This window comes from Pangasianodon hypophthalmus, chromosome 20, assembly GCF_027358585.1.
Source record: "Pangasianodon hypophthalmus isolate fPanHyp1 chromosome 20, fPanHyp1.pri, whole genome shotgun sequence".
Lineage (NCBI taxonomy): Eukaryota > Metazoa > Chordata > Actinopteri > Siluriformes > Pangasiidae > Pangasianodon > Pangasianodon hypophthalmus.
Window position 1 is genome coordinate 5,305,023 of NC_069729.1, and position 13,053 is coordinate 5,318,075.

Genomic DNA, 13,053 nt, shown 5'->3' on the forward strand with positions numbered 1-13,053 from the left:
TAACAGGTATAAAAGACGAAGAGAGATGATGTACCACTAGCATTTTGAAATAATGTCCCCTGATGCGACCTCCATGAGTTTCTGTAGAATTCAAACACTAGTTCAGCTCTTCAGCTCAGTTACTGCCTCACCGCTAAATCACTTTGGATAATCTTCCAAATGAATGAATGTGGAAAAAAGAGGGAGGTAATATTTCTCTCTTTTTATCCTCTAGTTTGATAAGTTTCAATCATTCTCATCTGTGTATTAAAATAGAGTGTAGCTAGAACTCATAAAGATCTCTGTTTGCTCACCGACTGCGGTTTCTGTTTGTCTCATATCTCTACTTAAGCCGCACAAAACCTCAGATATTTCTCATAACCACATCAATGTTTCTCAGTAACTGTGAAGAACTGTGAAGTTTGCTGACCTTAGGTGCACACACAGTCGTATTAATAGAGCCTCTCGTGTGTCAGTGATGCACAAAGCTGGGCCACTCATTTCAGCAGATTGCTTATGATAAATTGGGACAGAAGTCTCCTGTGTGTGAGAAGGGTAAAGCTCCGATTCTGAAATTCAATCAGAACGGGAAAAGCAGAAGCGCACTGTCTGGGTCTGTTTAAGGTTGTGGTGGTTAATTAAAACACTGTCCCTTTTTTTGGTAAGAAACTAATCTGTGAAAAGGAAAAAAAAAAGCCTATTTCTTTACTTAAATTTTGAGTTGTATGAAATAAAAGGATGTGAGTAAGCAAATTAAAATCTCTCTTCTGAACAGCCCCTTTGTTAGAATATAGCTCTTGAGGCGAGTGGGAACAGAAGAAAGAGGCCATGGATAATGTTCTCATCTCCCCCAATACCTGCTAAAAGTGTGCTTTAATTATCATCATGTTTTTCAGCACAAATTGTCATCTTCTTTGTTTCTGATGCCAAGCAAACTGAGTCTTCATCATTTTAACAGCCCTTTCTGTCTCTTTTGTTTATCTCTTTATCAGTGGCCATCCTGCTGAAGGACGACTACTTTGTGCAAGGTGCGGGTCTGCCGGGTCGCTTTAAAGCTGAGAAGGTGGAGTTCCACTGGGGCCAGAGCAACGGTTCAGATGGCTCAGAGCACAGCATCAACGGCAGGAGGTTCCCCGTTGAGGTGAGAGACTTACTCCACATCCAGAAGATGCTGCATACAGCACATCACTAAATTTTTTATATAACATACATATTTATACTACAGCACTGTTAAATTCTCAATTCTAATTGGTCAGAAACAATGTTGATTCATTTAACAGCTGTAACAGCTCTGCTCTATCAGAGCAAAAGCTCTGATAGTAAGGACTCTATTAATGCGTTTGTTCTAATATATGATGTTCTCTATAATCACAGCTTACTGAGGGACTTGGATATAAAATAGTGTGTAATCATTGATATGGTGAAGTTTTCTGACACAGGAAAGTCTTCAGGATAGATGGTTTTGTGTTTCGTGGTGTCCCAGGAAACTTAACAAGCTTTATTTTTCTGCCCCATTGTTGTTTATAACTACTATAACATAAGTGATAATTGTTTTGGACATTTAATTATTAATATAATTATTAAATATTAAAAATTATTATTATTATTATTTTAATAGCTAATTGTTTTTTGGACATTTAACAGCATGTTATTAAAGAACAACATGTTCTTTAATAAATAAAAAAAAGGCAAATTGTTGTGTTATTAGAGGGATAAAAGACTTCAGGATATACTGTTATCAATTATGTCGTTTATTATTTTCCTATAATAGCAGTGTTTCCTATAACTTGGAAGTGTTTAATGCTCAGAAACAATACACGTATCAGTGAAATAAAAGGATTCTCTTGAAATTTAATTGTAATTTATTGGAATCTAGCAGTAAAAGAAACAATCACTAAGAATAGGCTCCGCACTTCTGCTCCATCATCATTTTCGTCATTTTCAGACATTTTTCTATATTGGAATTTCCTCTTCTAATGATATGAAAAAAAAGCTAGCTCATTATGTCTAATAAAATTGTGTTTGCTAATATTTCTTGTGTTTCGCTTTGAAATATCTCCTAAATATATGTAATGCATATTCATGTACAAACTAATAACTAGGATCATTTTCCCATGAGTCTGGGTGTTTCTTAGCTACGATGTGCAATTCTGCTTTCTTTTCTTCTTTCTTTCTTAAAAGGCCACCAGCTTATCCTGATGCATTTATATAAATTTTTACATTTCAACTTACTGAGCTTTGCTAATACTCCAAATCACAACAAACAAACAGAGAATCTCCTGGAAGCCAGACGTCATCACGGTGTAAGTGGAGACAGGCATTAGGAATCCCAGCCAAGGAGAAATGTGAAAGAGGGAGTGAGAGTAGCTGTGGATGAGTGTTAGAGTGGTACAGAGGGCGTTCCTATATCGATTAAACACTGCGTTATGTACAGGCACTCTCTCCCGGGGGCTGACCAGCAGCCGAGGATGCGTCTCGCTCCTCTCGGCTGATTTATCGTCGTGCCAGCCTGGCAGCTTTTACACACAATAAGAGCTCCTTTTATCACCCTCTTCAAACATGCAAGCGGTCCACCCCGTACGGCTGCCAAGTCCCAGCCGGCTCTCGCTCTTAATTCGAATGGGTGTCATTCTGTTTCATTGTCTGGCTTTTATTAGCCCCCGTCCCTCTCCCCCAGCGGAGGTGCGCAGTTAGCATATGAGCTAAGGGGATGACTCCGGTGCCAATTTCCACTTATTGGCATTTAGATGATGTCACCCCAACACAAATCATGTCACTAAGGAAGAGCGTCAGTGCTAAAGTTTAATGTGCTCAGCAGGAACGGCCCTCCTAATGCTTAACACTCACTCAGACTTCACATGACTTCCCTGATTTACAGTACAAAATGTCCATAATTTAAGCCTTGATTAAATATTAAGCAGCAATTTTCCAGGCACAAATTAGCCCCTGAAACAGCCCTAAGCTTTCTCATTTGCAATTTTCGCCTGCATGGCACAGGAACATGCAGTGTTGCAAAGGCAGAGTTACACGGCACTGCTTGATTGATTATTCTGGTCTGTTGAACTGTGTAGATCTGTGGTCTTTGGGATCGATTACCCAAGTCTGTCACACTATGCGTGCTGGTAGTCCAAAGCCTGGAGAATGCAGATTAGCTTTGATGGTTCATTCAGCACAGTCATAGAAAAGAAGTAGAGGAAAGACGGACGAAGGAAAGAGACATAGAAAGAATACTTCAACCAGACAGAAATGTGAGATAGGCAGGAGAATAAGATATTCACAAAAAAAAAAAAAACCTCAATAACCAGAAAAAAACATGAAATAAAAGAGCAGCTGAACACACAGATGATGTGTCTCTGATGGCTTATAAGAGTTGCCTTCACCTGCGTAGCATACAGTTAAACTCCAGCTAATGAGACTGATTGAATTGAGGGCAAATTAAAGATGCTATTGTTTTATGCCCGCTCTACTGTATATACTATGAAATTATGCCGTAGTTATTATACGACTTGCAATTTTTGGTTAACAATCCCATTTTGTTCTCTGTATACAGTTACTATATATATATATATTTGGAAGTATTATGTATTAAGTCTTATGTTAAAATTATTATTTAGAAATATTTTAAAATTTCCATGAACTACCATGAATCCACAATCCAACCAGGACACTATCTCTCTGCCACTCACCTGGCTGTTGAACTCCCTTGTTTCCTGTTAACCCTCATTTACTTCCTTGTAGTTTTCACTATGTATTTGTATTTGTATTTGATCGCCCTGTGTTGCTCTATTTGCTTGATGCTTAAACCTCTGCCTTTTTTTTTTTTACCATTATTTTGTCTGCTTATTTGTATTTTTAAGAAATGTCTCACACTTTCATTCATCTCCCTCTGCTTTGTAACATCATCTTTGATTGAAGTACTTTATTGATCCTATAATAGAAAAACATTAAAATATACTCCAGTAATTACCAGCCATTATAATGGATATGATAAATAAATAATAAGCATTATAATAATGTATAATACAGATAATGCAAATGTGACATCATAACAGCACAATCGTGTAGTAGTAGCAGAGATAATGATAATAATAGATAATGGTAATGACAATAATTCATTAACGTTCAGCATGTTGGTGTTGGTCTATGACTTTATGATCCTCATCTATTGAGTAATAGTAACAGTATGGAGGATTTTTTTGTTTTTGTTATCATATCTGTTGTAGTTGTTTTCCGTGCTGACTGAAAAACATGACACACATTCACAGACTGCGTGACTTTATTTGCAGACATCATTATATCTCTTTTTTTTTTTTTGTCTAGCCATTGTGTACTATTTGTTTGGAAGCTTTTCACTTGTTTTAGACTGTGAGTGAGACACAGAGAGTTCAGATAATTAAACCGAGCCCCAGAGGGCCTTTCCGAGTTTGACTGACACTCCAGCTTCAGCCGTAGCCTTTTTCCAGTCTGCAGCTAGTGGCCCTTGACTTCAGTTTGAAGGCTGGCTGTTGTGTATCATCATGATTGAAGAGAAGACGCTCTTAGGCACTTTTCCTGTCCTTCACGTGGACACTTAATGCCAGCCAAGTCGTCCTCGCTGTGGACAAAAGACAGCACAGAGTGCTGTTCATGGCCTGAACAACAGGCCTTCTGTCACTCATCGTCGGACTAAGTAGAGGTGCTCCGGCCTGATGATGTGGATTTTCGTTCCTCCACTCCTACCTTTTGTCCTTTTCTTCTGCGAGATTATGTGGGTAAAGGAGAAATTGTATGGCTGTTTGTCAATCAGAGAGTTGCAGGGTTATATTCTGGGACCCATGGAGAAGTGAATAGCAGAATCTATATAAGGACTGGTATTTGCCATGTTTTATGAGAAAGATGTAAAACCCAGAGAAAGAGAGATATATCGGTCGACCTCTCCCTCAAGCCTGTTGTCTCACATATGGTAAGAGCTGCCTAAGGAGGTGGCAAAAAAAAGAGTGAAACAGAGAGTGAGAGCAGATGAGTGAGATGAGGTGTGACAGATGTCTATCAAGTGACACTTTAGCGGACGCTCCACCACAAAAAGGGCACCACAAAGGGTGAAATCTACAGGGAGAACAAGAAATAGAGAGAGGATGAGGGAGGAGAAAAAAGTCTCGAGACTACACACACCACAGGCTTACGTCTCACACTGATCTAAACTAGACTACAGCTACATTTAGCAATTATCACCCACCCTTTAAACTCCAATTGGGACCTCTTTAACACACGCTATAATAAGACACCCTCCTATTGCCTTAGCGGTGCATTAAAACCACTCTTCTGTTAAAAATTGGTGTTCTATTTTATTATCCGTCTGTCAGCGTCAGGATGTAGCAGCAGTCCCGCTCAGTCCCCGGCCTGCCTTATGAATACGCATGAGACATTCTGGCCCATGCACGAGATTTGCTGCGAAATGCCATTCTCATTTTCCTTAGTCGTCTGGCTGAATGATTTATGAATTACGAGGCTTGCCATTTAGTAATTGTTCTCTAATAAGGTTCCTGAATGGTGTGATTAAGTGTGCGCCCGCTGAGCCTGGTCCTGCTGCTTTAACTGTAAATGGATGGTTAATATGCTTAACGCATCATGCTCCGGCCCTGCGCACGGTTAGCATCAGGCATCAACCTGCGTTCAAAGCTTAACCCGGTGCAACTTTCCATCTGATATGCATGCACACAGGGAGACAGCTGTGCGCAGGCATGCATATACACAGATGTGTGCATTGGCATGTGTTCATAAACACAAAAGCGATCAAGCGTGCACACACATATACTCACTCCGTCTAGAAATTTAAAAAAAAAACAAAAAACTAAGCCCTCAATGCTAAACAAATGCAGAAGCCGTCTCCTTGTGTGTTGTGTGTTGTGTGTATTGATCCCTGACCCTGGCAATTTGTGTCTGTGTGTGAGTAAACTGACGCTGTCAGCCCGAGGTTAATGCCAGGGCTCAGCATGACACCAGTGTATTAGGCTTATTAGGCTGTTGCTATGCTGTCACACAGACATAAATAATGACAGAGTAATTACCAGACTGTCAGTCTCACAGTGCAGGCCGAAAACATTACAGTCACCACCGCCAGATCATCAGCATGTTACCTTATAGAGGAGGTTTGGAGTTTTTCAGATTAAACCTAACTTTTCACAAGGACATCTGGCTGGTTATGGAGTTGGCAGTGTAGTTTCTGTAATACACTCTGTAGAAGGATATTTTTCAGAACCTCATGTTTGTTTGTACTGGAGGAACCAGGGCTGATTTTAACCTGCTCCAGAGTCTGTGTTTTTCCTATTTGGTTGCAGATTGCATATGAAACATTGCTGAGTGATCAAACTCAAACTTCACCAAACCTGGACAGGGTTACTGTACAGATCTGAAGTCTGGAAATGACTAAAATCTAATCACGCCCATTTATAGACCTGGAAAAGACTGGGAATTGCTTAAATGTTGTAGGAAAAAGTATTTAATAATGTTGGACTCAAAAACAGTACGCTTCTAAATTGAGTGACTTTCCTTTATTTTCTCGCTAACACAGCTGTCCAAATATACAGCGGTTTGCAAAAGTATTCAACCCCTCTGAAATTGAAAAGACATCTGAAATTAGATTTTTACTGTCAGTATCTTTATTGTAAACTCACATCCTCTTGCAGTGAATTTTCAAAGTCAGTATTAATTATTGACCAGCAAAAATTCCAAAGAAATACAAAAAAAAATTATTCACTCCCTACACATTACTCTTTGACTATTTACCAGTTGTTCAGGAGAAATGTTTTGCCCATTCTTCTTGGCAGATTTTCTCCAAGTTAATGAAGTTTAAAAAAATATGGAAAGACTTATAATGGGCCATAACTTTCTGATTAGAAAAGTGCATGAACCGTGCTTCATCCAGCATTTTTAACCCCACTGGCGAGCGCAGCCTTACAGTCATCTTTCTTGTAACTACACTGATTTCTTATTAATTTCACTGCAGTTATTAAATCATTCATAACAGTTAGAGAATAATATAAGCTTTCTACTGAAGTGATGCTTTTTTCTAAATCTAATGGAGAGTTAAAATTTCACAGGAGAGTGTATAAAGGGTTCTAGTCACACTTTGTGCATTTAAAGCTACAAGAAAAGCTACAAAAAAGTTATACAGTGTAAAAAAATATCCACACACATTCGATTTGACGTGTGTTGGATTGTCGTAATAGTCACACAGTTTGCATCACTTGTGTTACTTTACCTAATGATTCCTGCTGGCTGGTAATTAAGAGAACCGAACAGGAACTGTGCAGCTCTCGTTCAGTTCCAGAACCTCATGGCATAGTTTTGTCACTTGGCTTTTTTTTTTTTTTTTTTTTTGAACCACCACAGTTTTAACGTTGTATCTATGGGAAGTGGAATGCAGCTGCTTTTAAAAAGCAGTGTCATCAGCTTTTTTTTTTTTTTTTTTTTGTCATAGTGAAGCACTTCTAAACTTTTCAGAAAAGCACTGATGTCAAGCTCTTTTGGTCCTACTAGCCAATCAGGTTGCAGCTCAGAGGGCAAGAAAGAAAAACAAACATGCAGAACAGAGTGTCCTCTATAGTAAGTGAATATAAGAATATTTACTATATGTTGTTGAAAATATTTTACTTTCTTATATCGCAACATTGCAATATAACTAAAAATAGCATCTTGGCTACTTTTTAAGCAGCTAAAATTCTCTTAATTATCAGCTTCCAAAGCTAAAGTTAAGCCAATCTTTATTTCATTTTTATTACTGAAGATGATTAATCTAATCTAGGTAGCAACGTAGGGAAGTTAGTTAGCTAGCACTAGCTTGGACTGCTAAGAGCGTTGTAATGGTTACAGTGTGTGGTGTCGCATGAGTCTTTTTTTTTCTTTCATATCAGCACAAAAAGTGCTTGAGGAAGATGAAGGTGTGAAATCACCCGTACACGTTCAGGTCTAGGAGTAAATAGACATAAGCACTGCTCCTGGATGTTTTTGACTCAGCCACACTGGTAGGTAGAGTAGAGCAGTGGTCTGATTGGGGCTTAAAGGTGACAGGGACACTCGGCTGATTTCAGCCTGTGATGGCTCTCCAGGTCTTATCTCCAGCTGAGCGCACAATCAGAAACCCGGAACATGGGCGCACACGTGGATTGTGGGATATGGTGCTTTGGTGTCAAGCATTCTTTAATATCATGACGGACACGTCTCCGTCTCCAGTTTCGTAGCAGGTGCTGCTGTGAGCAGAAGAAAGAGAAAGAGCAAGTGAGAAAGTCTTTTCCAAGGCCTTTATCCAGCTGCTCTGATAAGAGACGCACAAAGTAAATTAACACACACGGTGGAAGCCCTGGAGCTCAGACACAAACACACAGCCCTACACGCTGGGTATCAGAGATAAGAGATGGCATTGATGAGTTGAATTTTATTTCCCATCAGCCTTTGCCACTATAAGAATCGCTTTGCTGAATATTACCTGATGTGAAGATAGTTTGGCGTAGAAGGTGACGCAGCTCAATAAGTGCAGGAAACACACATTGCATTAATATTCTCTATAGTGTTCATGCACATCTGCTTCGGGTGGCCATCAATAAGCATGTGCTATGGATCAACAGATGTGGGAGTGATGGCTGCTAAACTGCTATGGACAGGAGGAGTGAAAATAGGAGCCTGTGTAGTGTTTTCTCTCTTAGAGGACTGTGTGATGATGTAAAGTGAGTGAACATGTGCTTATCTGCTGTATTGTTACTCCAGAGCTACAGTATGTGCTTAAAGCAACAGGCCCTTTTCCTTCCCTTCAATTCACTTCACTTCCCTTCCCTTCCCTTCCCTTCCCTCTCCTTCCCTTCCCTTCACTTCCCTTTCCTTCCCTTCCCTTCCCCTTTTCCTTCCCTTCCCTTCACTTCCCTTCCCTTCACTTCCCTTCCCTTCCCTCTCCTTCCCCTTTCTTTTTTCCTTTCCTTTCCTTTCTCTTTTCCTTTCCCTTTCCCCTTCCCCTCCCTTTTCTCTTTCCTTTTCCTTTTCCTTTTTCTTTTTCCTGTCCTTTCCTGTCCTGTCCTTTTCTTTCCTTGGTGTGGTGTGTTTTCTTCATTGACACCATCTTTTTTTTATCTTATTTTTCTCATTTTAGTGGTGAGTGTTAGTGTGTGATTTATTCTGTTTGGCTGAGTTAGTACTTCACCTCAGACACTGCTATCTTTTTGTTCGCATCTTTTTGTACAAAATGTTTTGTAATGAGTAGAAATGCTCAGGTTCACGGATGTGTTCATCGCCTGAAAGTGGGTTATGCTAATCCTCTTTCCTGATCAGATCACATTATAGTGCACCTGCAGTGTGTGTTACTGAGAATATGGTATTGTGTTACTGAAGGTAGAAAGTGTGACCTCTGAGGTCATATTTTATAATAATATATAGAACACACACACACTTCCTTGAAGCTGGGAGTTTCTGAATTGAGGAGGCACAGAGAGTCACAGGGATAAGGATGGAGTGATGGAGTAAGGAAGAGGCAGAGGAATGGTACTGCAGTGTAATGTCATGGTGCCAGGTTTTGAGCTGAAGAGTCTGGATGAATGTTTGAAAACAAATTAGTTCTGAAACTCCTGAATGAGCAGATGTGCTTTTACTCCTCCTCCAAACTTACAGCTCTCTTTACATTCCTTTTGTCTGTCACTGAGCTTATGAAGCTTCTCCTTCTGTCTTAGTCCATCTCTCTCACGCTTTCCCTGTCTTTCAGCAACTCTGTCTCTCTCTCTGTTTCTTTTTTAATGGCTCTCACCCTCACATACATACTGTCCTCTCTCTCTCTCCCTGTTTCCTTCTGTATTTGTGTCTCTTTCCTATCCTCTCTCTTCATCATTCTCTTTTGTTGCCTGTCTCTCTCTGTGTCTCTTTTTCAGCATCCTCTCTCTCCCTCTCTCTCTCGCTCTTTCTCTCTTTCTCTTATCCTCTCTTTTCATCATTCACTTTTGTTGGCTGTCTCTCTGTGTTTCTTTCTCAGCGCTCTCTCTCTCATCCTCTCTTTTCTTCATTCTCTTTTGTTGCCTGTCTCTCTATATGTCTCTTTCTCAGCACCCTCTCTGTTTCTCTCTGTCTCTCTCTCTCTGTCTCTCTCTCTCTCTGTTGTCCTCTCTCATCATTCTCTTTTGTTTCCTGTCTCTCTCTATGTGTCTCTTTCTCAGCACTCTCTCTGTTTCTCTCTGTCTCTTTCTCTCTCTCTCTCTCTCTCTCTCGCTTGTCCTCTCTCATCATTCTCTTTTGTTGCCTGTCTCCCTCTATGTGTCCCTTTCTCAGCACCCTCTCTGTGTTTCTCTCTCTCTCTGTCTTCTCTTACTGTCTGTCTGTCTCTCTCTCTCTCTCTCTCTCTCATTGTTCTAACTTTCTTTCTGTCTTTATCTGTCTTTCTAACTCTCATACTTCTCTCTTTCTCTATTACTCTTTATTTTTGTCTCTTAATGTCTCTCTGTTCCTCTCTCTCTCTCTCTCTCTCTCTCTCTCACACACACACACACACACATATACTTTCTCTCACTCTTTCTATGTGTCTTTCATGTGTCTCTCTCACTCTCTTCTTACTCTTTTGCTACACCTACTATCCATTCTAAATAACATTCAAGATTAGAATTAGTGTGTCCCAAATCGTAGTATGTTGAAATGAGTATCCCAAAGGTACCCGGATGGTCTGTTATTTCTGGTAGATTTCCGAAGTGTGGATCCGTGGACACTTCTCAGCTAATATTGCCCACAGCTCCTTTTGCGAGGGAGGAGTGTAAATGAAATGTGGAAATCAGGGGAATGGTAAATTAAATTATGTAGTATAAATTCTATAAGGAATAATGAATGAAGAAAAGCTGAAACGCACCAAGGAGTTTGTTTATGGTGACAGTGTGCGTAACTAGGCAACAACGTTTTCTTCCTTTACGTGAAGTGTTAGTATGTCCCAGTACTTGCATACTCTTTTGCTACACACTCAAAAGTATGTACTTTTCTCTTCACAAAAAGAGTACATACTTTTAGTGCATAGTATAAGTGAATTGAGACACAGTTTGTGTCTCTTAATGTCTCTCTTGCTCTCCCTTCCTTTCTCTCTCTCTCTCTCTCTCTCTCCCTCCCTCCCTCCCTCCGCTGCGACATTCTATTAAACCTTCACAGATAACTGATGACTGCCATGCCCGCTGCCCGTTTTATTTATTTGCTTATTTATTTGATTTCCGCTTGTTTATTATTGCTTTTCCTGGAGAAGAGGGGGCATGCAGTTGCTAACATAATGTTATATTTCCTTGCCTGTCTTCAGTGGCACTGAAAAACACATCCATTCTTTAAGAGCGGAGTGCTGCCTAGAGGGCAAATAGATGTCGTCCCAGTTCTTTGCTGGCTTGATACCATTTTTAATAATCTCGTTGCAGATAGTGCCTCGACCCTCTTTGTTTTCTCGAAAGCAATATTTTCCATGTTTTTATGAGAAAGTAATACCCGCAGAATTGAAAAGTGACGCGCCTAATGTCTTTTTGTTGATTTTTCATTTGTAGGGTACAGCAACGGGGGGAGGGGGAGAACAGTTTGTGTTCAAGGGAAGAAGAGCAGATGATTTAGGACTCAGTTGTAATAATCAACATTTATAAAGTAGTTATTCCACAGAAAATACACACTAATGAGTCATTATGTCATTATGCTGATTTGAATATGAACTTGTATGCTTTTGCATATGTTGGATTTCTGGAGTTCTGGAGTATTTCTTAAATTCTCTACAGACTTACACAGAAGGAAGATGAATTAATTTTCATGATTAACTTCACTTCTTACTATCCAGTCCAGGAGCCGGCTGAACCAGTACATCATAAGTTCTAGCATAGCCTAGTTTCAGCGTAAACAAGTCATAAAACTGGAACTTGAGCATCTACCAGAAAACCAAACAATTCATTAATTCTATTCAAGCGTCATGTTTACTGACTATAAATGTGTTTTGTTTTCTATTTATTTTCTGAGGAGTGTAATAATTTCTTTACATGGGAAGTATTTCTGTGGCCATCTCACTGAAATACACGGTGACAGTACATACAAATGTATCATAAACAACAAATAAGCTCTTTTTATATCAGTCAGAGTTACAAACACTTAAGTGATGGCGCAAAATATCATAGATCAAACCGAGATTATTGGCAAGGTGCATCACAAAAGTGTTTTACATTTTTACAATGCAAAAAATGTGGTGATGCACCACATGGGAATGTGCGATTCACATTGTGGAAATCAGCATTCTGTTAATTATGCATGTAATGCAGTTGCACTGTTTGAACTCCAGAGGTTCCATTTTATGCAACCCATAGAGTTAAAATATAGCCTGTGCCATTACTCGCAATCATCTTCACTTGGGAAGTGACCAATGGTTACACAACCACATTATAACCGTTAAAAATAGCTCTTCGGTAGCTTTGAAACGACACCATCACCACACTAGTGCGATCTACACTGCCCGAGAAATAGGCTGCAGAGTCCGGGCATTTTAGCCGACTTTGGAGCTCTGTTTCCAGTTAAAATGATGCCTCAGGTGCTGCTAAGGAGGTCTTTATGTTTCACTCGATCATTTTCCCCAGGTCAGAAACTTTGTTTATTCAATCAAATTTCTGGAAGAATTTATAAATTTATTTATAAACTGTAGTACATTTTGTTTACAATACTACACCTCTGTTTATAACAATTTTTGATTTATTCAGGTTTATACAGTCAAAAATGCACATTGTTTTGCTTTGTTTATTATTTAGAAATAAAAAGACTTTTCAGTCAATTTTTTTTTTATTAAAATTTGTTTCTAAATATTCTGAGAATCAGGTGTATTGTTACACCCCTATGTTTTACTGTTAACATAATGTTATACTTGTGTTGTTCAGTTTATTCAAATGCCAACGATATCTTTTGTTGTTATGTTTGTTAGTAAAATTAGAGTTACCACTTCACTGTAAACCACAGTCTATTTGGATTTTGTTAAAATGTCGGTTGACGTAACTGTTAAAGACTGACACTAAACACTTCCTGTTTGTCAGATTGTGTTTCTGATTGGCTGATGATGGTGAAATACATCACTCTGCA

At 39.3% G+C, this 13,053-nt stretch overlaps 1 protein-coding gene across 2 annotated transcripts in view; it reads left to right on the plus strand.

Annotated features, from left to right (window-relative positions):
* Nucleotides 1–13,053, plus strand: part of ptprga (protein tyrosine phosphatase receptor type Ga) — a 261,551-nt gene that overhangs the window by 162,155 nt on the left and 86,343 nt on the right. For both annotated transcript variants that reach the window (XM_053226914.1, XM_026935407.3), the window contains exon 4: nucleotides 972–1,120. In XM_053226914.1, coding sequence (XP_053082889.1) covers nucleotides 972–1,120 — 149 coding nt within the window. The remainder of the gene's footprint in view (nucleotides 1–971; nucleotides 1,121–13,053) is intronic.